Source organism: Neofelis nebulosa, chromosome 11 (genome assembly GCF_028018385.1).
Source record: "Neofelis nebulosa isolate mNeoNeb1 chromosome 11, mNeoNeb1.pri, whole genome shotgun sequence".
NCBI lineage: Eukaryota > Metazoa > Chordata > Mammalia > Carnivora > Felidae > Neofelis > Neofelis nebulosa.
The window spans coordinates 60,044,869-60,065,811 of NC_080792.1; the positions used below are offsets into that span (position 1 = coordinate 60,044,869).

The following is a 20,943-nucleotide window of genomic DNA, read 5'->3' on the forward strand; positions in this document are numbered from 1 at the left end:
TCTCCACAATATCTGGGTGCACAGGGCCGTGCAGCCCAGTTGTGGCCCGGCCCTCTGGCTCCGATTCCGCATGTAAAGTGGCTAGTCTGGCCTGCTGCCTCGACTAAGGACTGCTGAGGACCACCGGGCCCATCTAGGGGTTGGGGCACCATGCTCTCACCCACTGGTTGAACCTGTCACTCCAGTCGTTGCCCTCTCATCACAAATCCCCCTTCACAGTGGCTTCTCGATTCTTCCTCGAGGCCCCTATAGGTCTGCTGGTCTTCGAGGGACACTCGCAGCCCCAGCATTGGCTGTGCAGGATTTCCAGATCCCTGGCATGTGTACAGCAGGCTGTGGGGCCAGGAGCCTGCGCCAGGCCCAAGAATCCAGTCACACCCTCTGCCAGTGACCCACGCTGCCATGTCGATGTGGAGTTCATGTGAATGTGGGTGTTTCCTGGCCTCCCCAATGGAGCCCAGGCAAATACTCCTCTGCTGTCAGCTTTCCTCTGAACACATCTATGTACCCGTTCTCTTGGCTCCCCATCTATTGGGATGGAAGGTGTGACGTTTTCACCTCTTCTCAGGGAATTTCTCTGCGTCATAATCTACTCCCTTCCAAATAGTCAAATCGAACACCTGCCGGTCAGGCAGGACTTTGCAGAGGAGGGTAACGTGATTAGGAGGAAACACTTAGATGGTTAGAGCGGGTGAGTCAGAAAGGGACAGCTGGAGCCGGAGAGTCCTAGAGGAAGGTTGTAGGAAAGGTGGTTTCAAGTTACCATGCTGGGCAGGGATTTGGCAAACGGCACAGTTCGGCGTAGCATTCAGGGAGCAGGCTTGGAACCCGCCCGTCTCCTGGCTTTGTGACCTTGAGCAAGTTACATAACTTCTCCGGGGCTCAATATTCTTGTTTGTAAGGCGGGGATCATAATGGTACTTACCTCAGTGGTTTGTTGTGTTATAGGAAATAATGCCTATGAATGCACATCAGGCACCGGGCACAGCCTAACACATGGCACGGCCACCATAACCAAGGCTGTCACGAGACTCTCGAATACTACTGTTCTGAGTACAAAGAGGGAAAGCCAGCTGTGAGTACCACCCGAATGCAAGTCGTTACTCATATTATGATGTCAGGCAGGAGAGGCTGGAGAAAGTTGGAGGGTACAGCCTCGTCTCCACTCTGAGGCACGTGTGAAGTCTGAGTGGATATGGACAAGGAACAGGAAGTGGAAAGTGATAGAGCTGGAACCCTGGAAGATCCGAACATGAGTCCAGAGAAACAAGAAGCCGATCAAGGTGACGCTAATGGTAAGGGGGGGGGGGGGCAGGGGACGGGGGGGGCGGGCGGAGGTCACCTTAGGGACCCATGTGCTCAAGGAGCAGACAGCAGTATTGAAGCAGAGAAAAGTTGTAGTTTTAAAAAAAACAACTCTACCAAAAGATACGCGTAATCACATGCTGCTTGGCCTTCTGTTGAATGTGATTTTTCACAGTGATACGTCATTCACAAAACTACATTTGTGGGCTCTAACCATGGCATTGGTCTTCCCTGGAGTACGTGATAAGAATTTTTGTTGTTGTTTCTTCTTTTGCATTTTTACTTATTTACTTTTTTGTTCAGAAAGTCCATTATTACAGGGCCTGTCCAGCCACGTGACTCCCCTGGTCCCAGAATTCTTGGACACAGCACACATCCAGGAGAAGGCCTCGGCTTCGGAGGCCGACAACATACAACACATGCCTGCAAAGCAATCCAAAGGTCCACAGCTCAAGGTCATATTCCCACCGGCACAGGGCGGTAACATCTTCAATTTCTCAGCAATGACCATGCAACCCAAGCAGGCTGGCACTCCCAGTTTTTCAGCAAAAATCATCCCTCGCAAGCAGGGCAGTATCCCCAATTCTTTAGCAAAAATGATCCTGCCCAGGCAGGCTGATACCCCCAATTCTCCAGAAAAAATTATCCCGCTCAAGCAAGCTGGCATCTCCAATCCCTTAGCAAAACCCATTCCACCCAAACAGGCTAACATCCCAAGTTTCTCAGCAAAATCCATCTCACCCAAGCAGGTTGACACCCCCAGGTTTTCAGCAAAAATCATCCAACCCAAGCATGGCAGTATCCCCAATTCTTCAGCAAAAATGATCCTGCCCAAGCATGGCAATGCCCTCAATTTCCCAACCAAAATCACCCCACCCAAACAGGCTGATACCCCCAATTCCCCAGCAAAAACCATCCCACCCAAGCAGACTGACACCCCAAATTTTTCAGGAAAAATCATTTTACCCAAGGACAGTGATACCCCCAATCCCTCAGAAGAAAGGATCCCACCCAAGCAGGCTGATAGCTCCAATTCTTCGGAAAAAATTATTGCACCCAAGCACGGTGACACCCCCAGTTCCTCAGAAAAAACCACCCTGCTGCAGGAGGATGGAATGTCTACTTCCTTAGAAAAAAACATCCCACCCAAGCAGGATAACATCCCCATGTCCCCGGCCAAAACCATCCTGCCTAAGCAGGGCAAGAGTCTCAAGTTCTTAGCAAAATCCATTCTGCCCACACAGGCCAACACCCCTAAGTTCTCGGCAAAACCTTTCCTGTCTAAACAGATCAACAGCCCCAAGCTATTAGTGAAATCTACCCTGTCCAAACACATCCCCACCCCCAAGTCCTCAGAAGAAAACATCCTGCCCAAAGAGGGTGACACCAAGTGCTCAGAAGATAGCATCCAGCCCAGAGAGGGTGACACCAATTGCTCAGAAGACAGCATCCAGCCTAAGGAAGGTGCTATCCCCAAGTCCTCAAAAGAAGCCATCCCGCCCATAGAAGGAGACGTCCTGAAGGCATCAGGGTCAATGGAGCTTCTGGAGGTGGACTTGGTAAAGATGATCCTAAGCAAGGAGGACTTCGAGTTGGCGCTCAAGGAGGCTGGGGAGAGGCTGGTGGCCGTGGACTTCTCAGCCACGTGGTGTGGGCCTTGCAGGACCATCAAGCCCCTTTTCCATTCCTTGTCTGTCAAGTACGAGGACGTGGTGTTCCTGGAAGTGGATGCTGATGAGTGTGATGAGCTGGTGAAGGACCTTGAGATCATGTGCATCCCAACCTTTCAGTTTTATAAGAAAGAAGAAAAGGTGGGCGAATTTTGCGGCGCTGTTACAGAAAAACTCGAAGCGATCATTGCAGAGTTAAAGTAATTGTGGATTCTGAAAGCATTTTAGACAGTTGGCTCATGATAGTTTGTGATTGCTTTTTTATTTGCCAAAAAAGATGAGGCGTAACAAAAGTGTATGTCTGAATGGCCCCCTGCTCATAAATTATTAAGTATTAACTCCACCTTTTCGAAAAGTGGTAAAGCACTGAAGCCTACTGTGACCATGTTTTCATTGGTAGGAAAGGGCGATAGTCAAATTTCCTTTGGTGGAGATTGGGAGTCCACCTGTCTCGTATTTTTGTATTGTGATTTGTTTGGGAACTCACCCTTGGAAATCCAGCTCATTTGGTGTTTGTGGCAACAGTGGAAATTTAGACAATTCTTTGGTACAAGTACATGATTGAAAGATGAGTGGAGACTTCTTTTCTCATGCTCACATATCTTTTGGGGTTTCTGATAGGATACTTTGGGAAATACAGAATTTGAAAGATCCACAGATCATACCTAACCTCCTCTGGGTGCAGGGAGTGCTCTGGAGGACTCTGGAAATCCCATGGCTTCACCCACCCCGCGTGGGATTCGTGGCTGGCACAGCCAAGCTCAAAGCCAGCTTCCCAGATCTCAAGTGCAGGCCTTTTTCTACTAATCATGCCCACAAAAACCTCGACAGAGCCCAAAGCTTCTGGTTTCTCAGACCGAGCGCTTTATTATTCAGGTCAAAGTCAGGGTGATCCTCAGTGCCATTATGACATCAGCTCCCCGGTGGCAGATTTCTTACTTTGTCTCCTGGTAACTGGGTTTCTAAAACCTGCTCCCAGATGTCTCAGAGCCCAAAGGCCCAGGTCTGGGTCACAGATGGTGGCTTGGTCCAGAGTTTTGTGTTTACAAAAGAAAAATGTGTATGGGATACGTACACCTATACTAGCAAATATTTAATGTATACAATTTGATGAGTTTGGACATATGCATGGACTTATGATATTACCACAATCAAGATAATAAACATACCCATCGCGTCCAGAGGTTTCCTTGTATGTCGTCTTTTTTGTTGTGGTGGTGGTGATGGTGAGAGCACATAATATGAGGTCTAACCTCTTAACAAATGAAAAAAAAATTTTTTTTTAACATTTATTTATTTTTGAGACAGAGCATGAACGGGGGAGGGTCAGAGAGAGAGGGAGACACAGAATCCGAAGCAGGCTCCAGGCTCTGAGCTGTCACCACAGAGCCAGACGTGGGGCTCGAACCCACGAACCGTGAGATCATGACCTGAGCTGAAGTCTGACGCTTAACCGACTGAGCCACCGAGGCGCCCCAGTAGCCTCTTAACATAGTTTTAAATGCACGATACTGTGTTGTTAACTGTAGGCACGATGTTGTACAGAAAATCTCTAGAACTTATCCATCCTGTATAACCAAAACTTCTACCCACCAAGGAACAACTCCTCTTTTTTCCCCTTATTCCTCATCGGCCACCATCCTATCTTGTCTTCTGCGGGTCCAAAGTGTTTTAAAGAATTTGAACTAGTTGTCAACATTTCAAAAACCAGAATTCCCTTTAAAATCTTGAATTCTAGCTTTTCCTGAAAAATTGTAAAACCTGGCAATCTGGGTTTGCATTACCTCAAGAAACCAACCTACTCTTAGAGGCTGAGTGGCATTACCTCCCCTAGGTGGGGCATGCATTCTCCAGTCCTCTGGCCAGGAACCTGGCTGGCTTCCTTTACGCAGTTGTGGTGGCAATCCCTATCTTAAGTTGACTGTAGGAGGGGGCTGCCCCAGTCACTCCCCCTTAGTATCTCAATCTAGTAGACTCCTCTGAGCCCTGAAAAACAAATCCCTAACAATAGAAACAAAATGCCATGCATACCTGGCCTTTTTTCCAAAAACATTTGGGATGACCTACAAAAAGCTTTAATGATAAAGCGAACAAATTAGTAAGGAAATTAAAACCAGGAAGATGGGTAAGATGTCATCTGAAGGCTCGTTCTGTTTGAGTGGGAAATTTTGTCCTGAGCTTCTTAGCCGCGTGGAGGGGTGAGGAAAGGGAAACTCAGGGATAGCCAGATGTCAGCACCCTGAAGGAGAAAACATTGGAACTTGAAAAAGGAGTCAGAGATTTCCCATAATGAAATTCTTGCATGAACACTTTCATCTGGGAACCTCCGGATGACGTTCTCGACAACATTTTGTATCGTAAATTCGGAAACAATTCTCATATAGTTATTTCTGGTACTGATCTCTCCTAAAAGCCAAAGCTATGATCATAAGCCACTTTCCAATGAGAGGATTTGGGATTCAGGGTGTACAAGTATGCAGCTTTTGATTTTCATATAAATGGACTTCTGCTAATGATCCATGTATCTGTTCTTTTCCTCTGGTAGAGAGACCTTCCTCTGACTTATTTCTCTCAGATGTGTTCCTGTTTTCCATATATAACTTTATCTGCTAAGCCATTTGTGAATTAACCCAATCCCTCTGCTACCAGAGCCCCATTTGCACAACTTAGCCCCACAGCCCTTTAGACCGTGTAGTTTGGAGGACCAAGGACTCCCAAATCTAACATTAGTGAGTTACGCCAACAGCTATTTCTCAGACTGTAGTATTGAATTTTTTTTTTTTTAACCCTAGGTCTCTGTTTAAAAAAAAACAACACTTTTTTTAAAGTTTCTTTATTTAAGTAGTCTGTACACCCACATGGGGCTCAAGGTCACGACCCCAAGGTCAAGAGTCTCATACTCTACCGACTGAGCCAGCCAGGCGCCCTTATCCTGCGTCTTTCTATATATTTAGGTTACTACGTGATGGCATGGACAATGACCTAAAGAAAACCCTTGAAAATAATCGTGGTAGATTTTTCAGGTGGTTTTATACTATTCCTGATATAAATCAAGGGAGGAAGACAAAGCACAACTCTGAGGGGCCAACACAATGCGGAGCAAGTGTGAGGCTCTCGGACAATCTAATTTGATCCAGGAACAAAATCTAAACTACCAGAGAATCGATTCACGTCCTTCAAACTACCCACCCTAAGCACCATTTCTCTGGATTGTTTGGATAAGAGTTAAACAGTAACCAGGTCAAAGTCATGTTCTCTGGCACAAAGCTTGAGTATGGACATTCTGTTTTGCTAATTAAGAGTCATGTGCTTTAAAAAAATGAGCCAAGCAATTGTTACAACCTCTAATACTGAGCATGCAGGAGATATAAGATGCATTACTAATGAGAAAGAAGATTCTAGATAATCATATTGGCTGCGAATGATGATAATCTAACTAGAGCCCTAACAAGATTCAGTGGAAAACCTGTTTGGTTTGGTAAGAAAATTCAACAGGGGCGCCTGGGTGGCGCAGTCGGTTAAGCGTCCGACTTCAGCCAGGTCACGATCTCGCGGCCCGTGAGTTCGAGCCCCGCGTCAGGCTCTGGGCTGATGGCTCGGAGCCTGGAGCCTGTTTCCGATTCTGTGTCTCCCTCTCTCTCTGCCCCTCCCCCGTTCATGCTCTGTCTCTCTCTGTCCCAAAAATAAATAAAAAATGTTGAAAGAAAATTCAACAAAGTGGCAGTATTCAGGGTAATCTTCAAAAAAAAAAAAAAAAAAAAAAAGCTTCCTTTTGATTCAATGATAAGCGATTGGGTATCATTATGGAAAAAGGTCCCCTTTACAACAGTGACAGAAAATAAAGTATCTGGCAATAGTCCTAACAAGAACAGTAAAGATTATTAAGACTAACTCTAGGGTGCCTGGGTGGCTCAGTCCATTAAGCACCTGACTTCAGCTCAGGTCATGATCTCCCAGTTCGTGGGTTCCAACCCTGCGTGGGGCTCTGTGCTGACAGCTCAGAAGCCTGGAGCCTGCTTCGGATTCTGTGTCTCCCTCTCTCTCTGCCCCTCCCCTGCTCATGCTCTGTCTCTCTCTCTCTCTCTCTCTCTCTCTCTCTCTCAAAAATAAATAAACATTAAAACATTTCTTAAACAAAATCTGGGAGAACTGAAATAAGAGGGAGTAAGCATGCGGCTCAAGGACAAGGATACTCAGGCAGCGTCTTCAAATGCAGAACTTAACCTGAGGCTTTGTGTTCTAGTTGAGCATCCTGGGCCTTCCCAGCTTTATGTTACAGTCTTAGAGACGAAATCTTGAGAATTTCTTCTGTTTGGAGATCAAGTCCCTAAGTGGTTGAGGAAGTCGTGGGCGATATTTTCATTTTATGCTGGCGAGTGACAGAGACCCAACTCAAACCTGCTCCAGGAAAAACGGAGAGTGTATTGGATTTTGAAACTGGAAATTCTAAGGGGGACAAACTACTTCCGGGGTATGTGGAGGTTCAAACAACATCATCAGGACTCTGGTGTTTTCCACCTCTCAATTCTGCTGCTCATTTGGGTTTTATCATTGATTGCTTCCATGGCTCATAATCACAGATGAACAGTGAGTCTGTTTCTCATGACTCCAAATAAATGTCCCTGGAAAGACTCTCTCTGATTGGCTGGGTCATGTGAGAATCCCTGAACCATTCTGTGTATTTGGCGGGGATGGGGTACTCTGACTGGTCAGGCCTGGGTCGCTCTGTACCCCTGGAACAGGGACAGTGCCATGAAACCACAAGAGCTAAGCCGGTTACATGGCAAGTGGGAGGAAGGAAGATTTGCTGTCCAGCATATCCACATCATGGGGTCACATTTGGTGCCACTGCAACTAGACCGGGAGCTACCCTAAAAACACAGAATCACCCTTATCCCAACTTATGAATTCCTATGAAAAACTCAACCCAATGAGAAAAGGCATATCAAATGCACATATCAAATTCCTTTTAAACATGCCTTCTCACTTCATTTTATTTTATTTTATTTTTTTTAAATTTTTTTTTCAACATTTTTAATTTATTTTTGGGACAGAGAGAGACAGAGCATGAACGGGGGAGGGGCAGAGAGAGAGGGAGACACAGAATCGGAAACAGGCTCCAGGCTCCGAGCCATCGGCCCAGAGCCTGACGCGGGGCTCGAACTCACGGACCGCGAGATCGTGACCTGGCTGAAGTCGGACGCTTAACCGACTGCGCCACCCAGGCGCCCCTCACTTCATTTTAATCCAATCAGATTTCCTTAAGAACTAAACACCACTCTGTGAACTAAGTAATAACTTGGTGGCTTGCTCAAATGACAAACGATAACATGTGAGTTTCGCCCAAGATGTCATATGGAATATGAATCAAAAGAGAATACAAAACACTTGCGAAGCAGATGCTCGGAAAGATGCAAAGAAGACAGTGTTGGGGTCTGTTTTTCTAAGTGAAGCTTTTGGACTTTATTTTTCTCTAAGTGTGAGCAATTCGATTTAACGGTGGAGGGTCTACATAAAATACTCCTTGGGTGCTCAACACTTGGGTACCTTTTTGAGGCAGAAATGTTTATTTCAGATAAATCACATTCAATAAATATTTACAACTTTTTGCATACTGTTGCCTAGAGAATTCTCTTGTGATTTTTGGCAGATTTTGAAGTTTCCCAGCTCGTATAAGAGAACCACGGAATGGCACAGTCAATGGAGATAAAAGTTAACTGAAAAAAATAAACCAAAAGGTACAGGAGGAATCTTCAGATTTTCGAAGAATAGTGGCACTTTAGCCAGGAGATCCTTTAACACCCACAGTGAAAATAGTTGCCCAGAGCAACAATGACCATGGTTGGGATCAAGATAGCAGGGAGCGAGAGAAAGCCACTATAGCTTCAAGGTTTGGGAAAGTAAGGATTTGCAAATTCCAGGATGGAAAAAAGATGACTTACTTGAAAACGAAAAGGCTGATATTTGACAATGATAAACACGAGGACGTTAAGGTTGGTAAAGACAGGCAGTGTCCGAAATGAACAAACGTGAATTGCGAGCACTGGAAGAAAACGGGATTGTTCTATCACACATCGGTTAGAAGTGTCTTACTTTTACACATGCAAGTTGAGCGTCATCTTCTCTTAGGCTGAGATGGTGATTTCAAGGAAGAGGGAGATCTGGCTTGGGGAAGAACGGAGAAGGGCACAGAGCGGTTCTGCAGGTCTTTGTTGCTGTTTTCCCTAAATGCCCCGATGGGTCGCTGGCCTCTGGAGAGCCACTGCACTAGTGGGGCTTGAGGAAGATGGAAAGAAGGACTGCTTCTCTCTCCTGTGCCCCAGGAAGGCCGCAATGCCTTGGTGTTTGAAAGGCAAAGCTAAATGCAAGCGTAATGACTCAGAGATCAATATCTTTCACCGACTTTAGGAAGATACAGAAGGAAGTCACCAGTTAGCTAATGATTCTTAGTTTAGAAATGGCAGATGAGGTTAGCTGCCTCCCTGGGAAGGCTTTAAAGAAGATTTCCCTTAAATCAGATTTCTTAATCTCCCTATGTTCATTTCCCTAATAAATGTGATCTCTTTCTGTGAGCCCCAAAGTACTCCTACGATAAAGATGCTTACTTTCAACTAATCTCTGTTTTGGCATCTGAGGTTTTTAAAAAAGTATTTATAAATCCAAATTATAATTCTACTCCATTCAGGATCGCAAGTTTCAGATGTATACATATCCATAGAAAAATGCTAAAATAAAGTTGGTAGTTGTATAGTTTGGATACCAGCTGCCATCATTCATACTCCACAGGCCCCATCTGTGTACTGACTTTTTTTCATATGTTCTTAAAAAAAACACACACACACACACCCGAGATTTATCATGTGAGGTTCAGATACTATGCATGTTTACCACTGGTGTTCATGTTGAAGGCAGAAAGATAGGTATACATGTCAGTAATGAGCTCTACTCATAGCCAATGGGTAAACTGTTCTGAATGCAGGGAATATTCAGAGCCCATAGGCTGTCCTCTGGGAAGCCTACTTAGAGGTGTTCATGAAATGGAAAACTCCTGTGTTTGTAATTAAAATCAATAAATTGATTTTTAATTCTTAGGATTCTTCTATTCTTTATTGACTTGCTTAAATACGCGCTCTTGATAACTCTAGTTTATCCCCTGGGATGGAGATTCAATGCCTTTTCAATAATTCAAGTGAAACATGTCCAAATGTCTCCTCTCCAGGAGGGATAGGACTTGAGCTGACCAGCAAGCGAATAGAGAGTTCCTGAAGGTCAAGGGCTGAGAGTAGAGGTCTCTCTCATCTCAGGCAGCAGAGATGCCTATACAGCTGAAAATGAAGCACTAACAATGAAACCCAAGAAACCAGGAGGGGACTATAGAAGTTGCCCAAACCATAGGGGTGATCAGTGGGTATAAAAGTCAAAATGTGGTTACTGGGCATCGAGACAAGATTGGCTCAGGTGAGATGACATGTGGAGGGTATGTGGAGTGGAGGAGGCCATCACCTGGGACAACCACTGGTGAATGGGGCAGACATGCAGAGTTGGGTCACCTCGACTTCAAGAGACATGGTCAGAATGTACAAGATCTTAGCATTTGAGTGCCACCCTAGCAATACACTTACTATGTCTTTTCTAAGTAGATCATTGGGCTGCACCAGAAATTTAAAATCATATTGTTTAAGAAATTTTTAGAAACCGTAACCAGATTATGTTTACCAATCTCACTGTAGATTAGGTAATAGAATGCATGTCCCAAAAGGTCTATTTGAAATACAAGATATTTAATCCCATAATGGAGTTCGTTATCCCTTGATAAAAGACAGAACAAAGTTTACTAATGTATGGGGGGAACATTGGCAATTTTGGGTCCTTGACCGGTGGGGTAAGAATCATCACACCGGGAAAGTCTAGGAATGAACCTATTAAACTGCCCCCATTCCCCAGGTCACAACGGTAAATCAGGGCAATATTGCATCACAGAGATTCATGCCTGTGTTAAAGCCTGAAAGGATACAGGGTAGTGGTCTCTCCTATCACATCTTCATTTGAAGAGCCAGTCTGGCACCTGCAGAAAATGGGTTGTAGAACACCACAAGCTAAACCAAGCTGTAGTTCCATTGAGGCTGCCGGACAGAAGCAGTATTGATGCTAAAGCAGATTAATAAGGCTTCGGGTACATATTATATGGCCAGTGATTTGGCAAATATGTTCTTTTCCATTCCGGGGGAAAAAAAAAAAACAACAACAACCCAACAGTAACCTGCATTCAGGTGGAATAGGCAGCAACATTCACTGACTGTTCTGTTCCAGGGTGTTTTGAAGTTTTCCATCCTCCGTTATAACACCATATGAAGAAATAGGAAGTGCCTGGACATCCTGTATGACAGTGATCCATGACATTGATGACGTGTGATGGAGCAGGACAGCAGGAAAAGCTAGTGTCCTGAAGGCCTTGACAGGATGCTGGAAATTCAGGGACCTGTCATTCAGGAAAGTTCTCAGGGGTCCAGTGATCAGATGGGCGCTGAGATACGTTCTCCGGATTAGAAGATAAATTCTTGTTTTTGCATCCCCTACCACGAGGCAGAAGCACAGTGCCTGGTATGTTTGTCTGGCTTCTGGATGCAACGCACTCCACATCAAGAACACTGCTCTGGCTCAGATGACACAGGAGAAAGGCCTCCAGCTCTGAGTGGGGCCCCAAGCCTTGCCATGTGGCCCATAGGATCCAGCAGAGTCTATGGTGTTGGAGGTGTCAGTGGTGGGAGAAGAGGCAGTCACACAGCTGATGGCAAGCCCTGGTGTTCTGGGGCGTGATCATATCACCTGCGGCAGATATTCCAACACTTTTTGAAAAACAGGTCCCAGTGTGTCACTGGGACACCCAGTGACTATACACCTGGGACTGCCCCTTAGGAGCTGTCATAAAGATTTCTGTCAGATCCACCACGTTGTAAAGTTGGACGGGCCCTGCTGCAGTTCATTACGAGAGATGGGCTTGATACGCTGGGACTGAGCCCAAGCAGGAAGAAGAGTACCGTTAGATTGTCTGGACAGGGAGCCCAAACTCCACGCCACTCGTGGTAGATGTCCCAGCGCCCCACCACCAGCTCACATCCATGGCCATGCGGAGGTTCTGTACAACCAGCTCAAGAAGAGGAAAGAGCTCAAACTTGGTTTACACATCATTGGTTAGCTCGGTATATGGGTGCAAGGTGAAAATAGACAGATGGTTGTATTACAGCCACACTTCAGAGAAGATAATTAAAAAAAAAAACAACACAGTGGAGATGAGAATCCCAGGGTGTACTTGTCTTGCTTTTGTCCTGTAGCCTCCCCTCTGCAAGGCTGTGGGGTCAGCAAGGACAGATTAGAAAAACTGCAGGGAAAGGAGATGAAGGGATCTAGCAGTGGGGTCCAAGGTTGGTCTAAAACCGTTGCCAAGAAGTCCAGGTGCATCTACCCATCCTAAGTCTTAACTTGATTTGAAAAGGTTTGGGAGCAGGGGCTATCAATCAGAGAATTAAAAATATGCTTGTTTTGAAGTAATCTTCGAAACACATAGCTTTGGGGTGGGGGAGAAACAAAGCAAAAGGGAAGGGAATTTGTCAACATCTAAAACTATACATAGAATTACCTTTGATCTAAAAATTTCATTTGAGTTTTTAGGTCAAATTCCAGACCTCCAACAATATGAAAAGACATATATATAAGGTTGTTCACTGAAGCCTTGGTTGCTTATCACAAAATATCAGAAACAGCCTAGCTACTCATACAAAGGAGAGCAGTTGATAGTATCTGCCCTGTGGAGTACTATGCAGCCGTAAAAAAGAGTAAGGAAGCTCTCTATGAACTGATATGGAGTGATTTCCAGGATATACTACGTGAAAAAAGCGAAGTATGAAAAAGAATATAACATTTAGCCCTTCAAGTAAAAGTGAGGGTTACATTAGAAAATACACATGTATCTGCTCCTTATGCCAAAGGACAAAAAAAAGAATATTTTTTGACTCTAAGAACCATATCCATGCTTCACATGCCCCGAAATTAGTAATTGAAGCAAACAGGAGAGGCAAAATGGAATACAAACAGTAAAAATGAATTTAAGTGTATTATAAGTGAATAATACAATCATAGTGAATAATAGAACCATAGTGAAGGAAGTGAGAAAGAAAAACACTTACGTAAGTAACCTTGGAAAACAGTATGCTGACTGTATACTATAAAGTATACTTTTACTGTAAAGTAAAAGACAATATGAACTGTACAGAAATATCCTGCCCTAGTCAGTAAATCTGTTTTTCACAGAGGTATGGGTTAGCGATTCTGAGATTCCTCTACGTGCATTCGAGGATTGAGCAAGTAAGTACATTTATTGTGGGTAATGAGAGTTAGGTCTCCTACTATCTTACATGAAAGAAGTTGCAAATAAGGAGGAAGGAGTCTAGAACGAACTCTGGGATGTTAGATTGGGATGGAAGGCATCGGTATGATCATCATTTTTGATGTAGATAGATAGATAGATGATAGATAGATAGATAGATAGATAGATAGATAGATAGATAGATGATAGATAGAAACTATATGGATTTCCTAGCTTTGTCCATGAAAGGACCTGAAGGCAATGACATTCCAGTAGCATGAGCACATCTAGGGGCCAATCTTGGTTTCTAACCAAGGTCCCAAGATCAGAACCTTCAGGGATTTAGCAGGGAAAATATATGATGATCCTGAAGGAGCCCCCACTGGCCAAATGTGGGACAAGGTGATCAACAATATAAATGATGATAATAGTGGGTTATAATAAAATAAATTTCCATGGGTCCATACTTAGATAAATAAGTGGATGAATAAGTAAAGAAATGACGGGAAAGGGACAGTTGTTCCTTCCAGTAGATTCCAGTGAGCAAATGTGGAAGGAATGATGGAAACAGATAGTCGCTGGTTCCAGGCAAGACTCATATGGATACTAAAATATGCGAGTGAAAGTTTGATTAGAAACTGCGTCTGCAGTGTCTCAAAGTGTCTTGTTACAAGATACTTATCACAAAGGGAAAAATAGCAACTTTCCAGTGAGGAACCTGGGAGGCACCACCTTAACCACATGAACAAAGTTGTGAAAACCGGGAATAAACCGGCATTATGGACATCTGACTGAATGCACTGAGAAGGGCCGGCTATCACTACTGCGGTATCCTTGCTAAAAATGCAGAACCTCAACCCAATCAGGAAAAAAAATCAGACAAACCCCAAATGTGGGGCATTGGAAAATAATTGGCCAATACCCTTCAAAAATATCAAGGTTATGCAAGTCAAAAAAGACTGAGGAATTGTCCCAGATTGGAGGAGATGAGGGAGAGATCACAACTAAATGCAAGATGGGGACCTGAATTGTACCCTGGACAAGTCAGAAGACGTTAATGGGAAAACTGGAGAAATTCCAAGAAGGTCTATGGGCTAGTCAACAATATCGAAGCAATATTGTTTTCCTGTTTTTGGTAATTGTTCTAGGGTTATGTAAGATATTAATGTTAGGGGGAGCTGAGGGAGGGCAAGGTGTAAGGGGAACTTGATGAACTCTTTTTGCAGCTTTTCTGTAAGTCTAAAATTATTTCCAAGGAAAAATTAGAAAACAATAAATGTATATTGAGTACCTTCTGTATCCCAGGCCTTGTTCCAGATGATGGAGATACAGCAGTGAACAAACTGAGGTCTCTGCTCACAGAGGCTATATTAAATTCTAGACCTCATGTTAATCACTGACCATTTGTAATAGAGACAACAAGAATACAATCTTTACAGACAGAATTATTCTGACTCAAGGTTTACATAATTTATGGTGACACTCCGTTTCCATCTCAATGGTTTCATAAAAGCCAACGTACAATCAAGAACCGAGCATTGTTTACCACAATGCCAAACAATTTTGGAATTTATATGCCGCTTTCTAAAATTGCATGGGGACTAAGTCTTCTTGGTGAGCATAGTCTAATTTCAGCATAATGTATTTCTTCTGAAACTGAACCATGCTGGTAAGATTGATGTGTGATAAACCACATATTATCTGGATTGCACTTTAGGTGTAACTATAGAAATGTAAAGAACAATTCATACACATTAAATCCATGGCTCGCAACTGAATTTCGATTTCATTTCCATTCTTCAGCTTTATGATTCTTCCAAATCTGTGATTCTATTGGTTTTTCAACCAGATTAAAAATAGGAGGAATCATATATCCCAGGTGCTTTGTGCTTGGATTTATTTGTTTGAGTTGTGTCAAATCACCCTCTGTGGGTGAGGAAACTGGGCCAGAGGCAGCCTGGTGGGTCGGTTCTGATGCTGACTCTTGTCCCTGACCACAGAGTGCAATTGCAGGGGTATTGAAGAAACCCTGTAAGGTGAAACTGGCCAGAAATGAGGATGGGTGCTGTAAGTCTGGAGTCAGAGCTCTGATGTTTAGGTGATTTATTCTTTGCCCGCGTGTGCCAGCACTGGTGGATCAGTCATATAAAGGGAACAGAGAGGAGATAAACAGAATGTGAAAAAAAAAAAAAAAAAAAAAAAAAGCAACGTCTGTGTTTTTCCAAGGGTCCGAGCATTTTTATCACATCTGTAAGGAAGTAAAATCTTGTGAACCCCTGAGGCTATGGTAAATTTCTCAGAGCCTTTTAATTCTAACCAGAATGTCCAATCTGAGGAAGCAGCTCAATGAATGTCTTCCACAAGTTTCCATGGCCATGTAATTGTATCTAAATAAAATCAAATCTACATGCTTGGCTTCAACTTCTTTCAAACATGCTACAAATTGGCAATGGCTACTAAGTAAAGTACAAGGAACATTGCACTAAGGGCAGTACCTAGAATGCCTACAGTGTAGAACACTTCCCCTATCACATCGCGCTGTCTACTTGACTTACACATTTCATGGCACAAACTGTCCCAATGAATGAATCAGTGGAGTCCAGGCACACCTCTGGACTGACCTGTTTAGTCCATGCCTGCCAGCCTTTCTCCACCTCACGGGAGCAATGGTTGCGGAAAGTGAATTTATACTGAACTTTTCAGTTTCCTGACTGGCAGCTGGTTAGGTCTCAGGTTGGGTATCTATTTCATCACTGGGTCCCCATCCTCCATTGGGCCCATTGGCTTAAACCACGGATTTTACTTAATCTCTGCAATAAAAATAAGCGATCCCCAAATAGACTAATATTTCTATTTTTAATGTAATGAATAAGAGCTTACTTACTATGCCGATAGCATATAATCCAGACTGATGTGACAGCACCAGCATCAAAGCTTAATGAGAAATGCTTAAAGGGAATTTTTTTGAAAGTGAGTGTTTGTCAAAGTATGCCACTGAGTTTCCAGTGGAACAGTTCAATGTCTTGATTTTTATTTTCTTCATATGAATGTATGGTCTGAGGTATCCCAAGCTATATAATTTCTTAAAAAGGAGTAAAAAATGGACATTCATGCCTACCTATGAATGAGCAATTATGAAGTAAATAACAATAATGGTAACATTTATTGAGTCCTTACACATGCCAGGTATTGTGTACAGGTATATACAAGTATTGTCTCATTTAATTTTCACAACAATCTTGTGAGGTAAATGGTTTTATTAATTATCCCCATATAAATGACAGAGTCAGAAATTGAACCCAGCTTTGAGTAAGCCTGAGTTCTCATCCCCAAGCTATTGTTTAAAATGGCCAGGATAGGGTCTCCTGTTTGGCTCAGTTGGTTAAGAGTCAGACTCTAATTTTTTTTAATGTTTACTTTATTTTTGAGAGAGAGAGAGAGAGAGAGAACGAGCGGGGAGAGAGAGGGAGACACAGAATCTGAAACAGGCTCCAGGTTCTGAGCTTTCAGCACAGAGCCCCTCATTGGGCTCGAACCCACAAACTGTGAAATCATGACCTGAGCCAAAGTCAGACGCTTAACTGACTGAGCCACTCAGGCGCCCCTATACGTCAGACTCTTGATTTCAGTTCAGGTCATGATCTTGTGGTTGGTGAGTTCCAGCCCATGTCTGGCTCCACACTGACAGTGCAGAGCCTGCTTGGGATTCTCTCTCTCTCTTCCCCTCTCCATCTGTCCCTCCCTCCCATCTCAAAAACCAAAGCAAACCCAACCCTACAAATTAAAACAAAACAAAACAAAACAAAACAAAACAAAACACAAACAGCCCGAGAGAAGCTACTGAAATGCAAGGAGATAGTAATAATACTGTTACAGAGTGAAATGAACAACCTATTTGTGCTAAACAAAACAAATGTTTTTAGCCTTTCATTTTATTGTGGTAAAAGTTATCTGACATAGAATTTACCAGGTTAACCATTTTTAAGTTTACAGTTCAGCAGCATTAAGCGCATTCACACTATCTTGCTGCCATTACCACCATCCATCCACAACTGAACAGAAACTCTGTAACCATGAAAATCTAACTCCCCATTCCCATTCCCCGCCCCCCTGCTCCCCAGAAACCACCATTCTACTTCCTGTCTTATTTCACTTAGCTTAATTAATTCACTTCCTGGCTTATTTCACTTAGCATAATGTCTTTCAAGTTTCATTCCTATAGGAGCGTGTGTCAGAATTTCCTTTTTAAGGCTGAATAATATGGTCTTTGCTTAACCACGCATCTGTTGATGGACGTCACGGCTGCTTTCAGCTTTTGGCTATGGTGAATAATGCTGCCAGGAACATCAAATTTTTTTTGTTCTTGGAAGTAAACAACAACAAAACACCACCACTACCACCCACAACAACAACAAACTGCAAAACACCCTCCAGAGAAAATAAAGTGCTCTAGTAGAAAATCTCAGAAAGGTGAGTGAGTGTGAGTGTGTGTGTATGAGTGCGGGCCTGGGTGTTTATATGTACCTGGGTATAAAAAATGGCACGATCTTGAAATGGCCAGATATCTGCAACGCATTTCTCGACTCTCAAGGATTTAATGACTTCCGACAATTCTTCCAGAATCCCTTTCAATTCCTTCTCTTAAAGCCCATCACACGTTGGATTATGCTTAAGTCCATTTAGACCATCAACTTTTTCAGGACTGAAAGTAAGTATTAGTCTTCTTTGTGTCTGCCCTCCCCTATACCACAGGACTTGGCCCAAAACAAGTCGTCAACCAACAACGGGAGTAAAGGAAAACAAAAAAAGAATCCTCATTATTTTCAGAATACCCTAGGAAATTATTTCTGGTTTATAAAGTTTCTCATTAAGAAGATAACATTTGGTTGTGGGTTTCAATGTCCAATAATGTACATATATATGGCTTATATTTCAAAGGAGATATCAAATTTTGTGAACAATCATGTCACAATCGTTAAATGCCAAGCACTATGCTAAGCACTTTATACACGTTGTACCTTCTAGTATGTACAGCCAATATCGAATATGGGATGTATTGTTGCCATTTGATAGGGCCATAGTATTTAATCGTATGACAGGGATGGAGTCTGAATTCCAGTCTGTCTGATGTCCAAATCTATGTTTTTCACCCCACATCTACTCTAGGTTTTGTTAAGGCTCTACAAAGAAGCCTGTGTGTTCAGAGACTATGAGAAGTCAGGCAAGGTGTCAGATGTGGATTTTATGTTCGTAGGCATCTTTTAATTTCTTCTTGCTGGGTTGCCTTCCAGAATAACTGTATTCATGGGAGAAAACACATTAAAAGCCACACTAGCGCCTGGTGACAATGGGGGAGACAGACATCCTCACTCTGTTCCTGATGGAGGTGTGAGTTGTTACAACCTTTTGGATGAAAGTATGCAATATATATTGAAATAGAAAATATCTTTGATCCAGTGATCCCAGAACTGGAAATCTCCCTGTGGAAATAAAAGCATTCTATGATAAAGATACACATACAAGGATGCTTATGGCAGTCCTGTTGGTTGTGAGAAAAGCCTAGATCAATTTACATATTTACCAATAAGGGAGCAAAGAGTTCTACAGTAGGGTAATCTATTCTATGGATTTAGCCGTTAAAAGACTGAGTTAGAGGGGCGCCTGGGTGGCGCAGTCGGTTAAGCGTCCGACTTCAACTCAGGTCACGATCTCGCGGTCCGTGAGTTGGAGCCCCGTGTCAGGCTCTGGGCTGACGGCTCGGAGCCTGGAGCCTGCTTCCGATTCTGTGTCTCCCTCTCTCTCTGCCCCTCCCCCGTTCATGCTCTGTCTCTCTCTGTCTCAAAAATAAATAAACGTTAAAAAAAAAAAATAAAAATAAAAGGCTGAGTTAGATCTATGCCAAGACCTGGCCAGATATCAACAATATACTGTAAAGTGAATAAGGCAATGGTATGGTAATATGTTAGAATTCGTGTTAAAAAAAAAAAAAAACCGGGGCGCCTGGGTGGTGCAGTCGGTTAAGCGTCCGACTTCAGCCAGGTCACGATCTCGCGGTCCGTGAGTTCGAGCCCCGCGTCAGGCTCTGGGCTGATGGCTCGGAGCCTGGAGCCTGTTTCCGATTCTGTGTCTCCCTCTCTCTCTGCCCCTCCCCCGTTCATGCTCTGTCTCTCTCTGTCCCAAAAATAAATAAAAAACGTTGGAAAAAAAAAAATTTGAAAAAAAAAAAAAAAAAAAACCACACACACACCAAAAAGCAAACTGGCTATGTTTGTATAAGTATGGATAAAGTTAGAGAGTGATAACACAACTCAGGCAGTTAAACCGGTTACCCTAAGTGGAGTAGAAATTGGGAGGTGTAGGAAGAAACTTTTTGTCCATATGCTTGTGGATTATGTCATTTGTTACAATGACACATGTTGCTTTTACAGTAGAAAAGATTAACTGAGAAAATGCGTAGTCTTCAAACGATTTTTCATAAACAAAGATGATTAATCTCACAGTCTTAACTGTTTTAAATGGTTATAAAAAGAAAAACCCCCAAGATAAGTCCTTTTTCTAACTCTTCTTCCAGCCTCGATTTTATCTGGGGAGACTCCCATCTGCCTTCTTTGAGAATCTATATTTCTCACGGATGTCTGACAAATATGCCACAATAAGCACCACCAATTAACCCACATTTACATGACATTGCATCCCAGTGATACTTCCGGGCCTCATACCTGTTTTGGTCAGTGGTCGGTCTCTATGATGTCTCTCTGTTTTGGACCCATGTTTTTGTGTGCACTGACTCAGCTTCATTCCTGTTTACCTGCGGCATCCTTGTCACTCAGTCAGGAGTCACTTGCTACTCAGCAGATTTCCATCCTGTTGACCTCCTTCTTGATCCACTCTTGGCTTCCCTGCTGCCTCCTTCTCTGCAATACTCTAACATCCTAAGCTGAAAGAACACATCGAAGGGAAGCAGGTGCTTATAAAATTTGGGGGAGGGGTGGAGAAGCAGGCTCTGGATGAGGCTTTCCAGGAGTGACTCCAGGGCAAGACTGACCTGCCCCACCTGGGCAGCTGCCGTCTCTGAGGCTGCACCTCTTGCCTCTGACCCAGGGATCAGGAAGCTGGAGCCAAGAAAGGGCCGCTGCTCCTGCTGACCTGTAACAACGGTCTCTTGACATCCAGGAAGCAAGCTAGTAAATGGCTGCTGGAGTGTTGGTGCAGAAAACTGCAAGTGTCTGGGGGTCCTCGCCTTGCCTCAGCAGAAAACAGCCAGAAGGGACAGAAAGCTGGCCTTTACTCTCACATCTAACTTTCAAATCTCGTTGGAGTGTATTTTACTACTCAAACTTACTTCAAGAACAGAATCCTAGCCACGAGAGAGCTACTTCATGTTTGTCTCTCCTGCTTGGATGTAGCCCTACAGGGGCAGAGACCATATCTACCGGCTCACCATTATGCCACCAGCACCTACCACGGTCCCGGGCACACAGCAACAATTTCACATGTAGCATGTATAAGGCAACAATGCTGGATCCAGGCACTACCCTAAGCTCTCCGTGTGTGTTAACTCATTTCATTCTCACAACAAGCCTCAGATGTAGGTATTTTTAGCCT

At 43.6% G+C, this 20,943-nt stretch overlaps 1 protein-coding gene across 4 annotated transcripts; it reads left to right on the forward strand.

Moving 5' to 3' along the window:
• Positions 1 to 420: 420 nt before the first annotated feature.
• Positions 421 to 4,156, forward strand: TXNDC2 (thioredoxin domain containing 2). 4 transcript variants are annotated; one of them, XM_058692713.1, is made up of 3 exons: positions 421 to 1,295; positions 1,609 to 2,727; positions 2,770 to 4,156. In XM_058692713.1, exons 1-3 carry the CDS (start codon positions 1,196 to 1,198, stop codon positions 3,177 to 3,179), a joined length of 1,629 nt encoding a protein of 542 aa, XP_058548696.1. In that variant the 5' UTR covers positions 421 to 1,195; the 3' UTR covers positions 3,180 to 4,156. The 4 variants fall into 4 exon arrangements, with proteins under 4 accessions (XP_058548696.1, XP_058548694.1, XP_058548695.1 ...); XM_058692711.1 differs by having other exon boundaries at positions 1,609 to 4,156; XM_058692712.1 differs by having other exon boundaries at positions 421 to 1,283; positions 1,609 to 4,156.
• Positions 4,157 to 20,943: the final 16,787 nt, after the last annotated feature.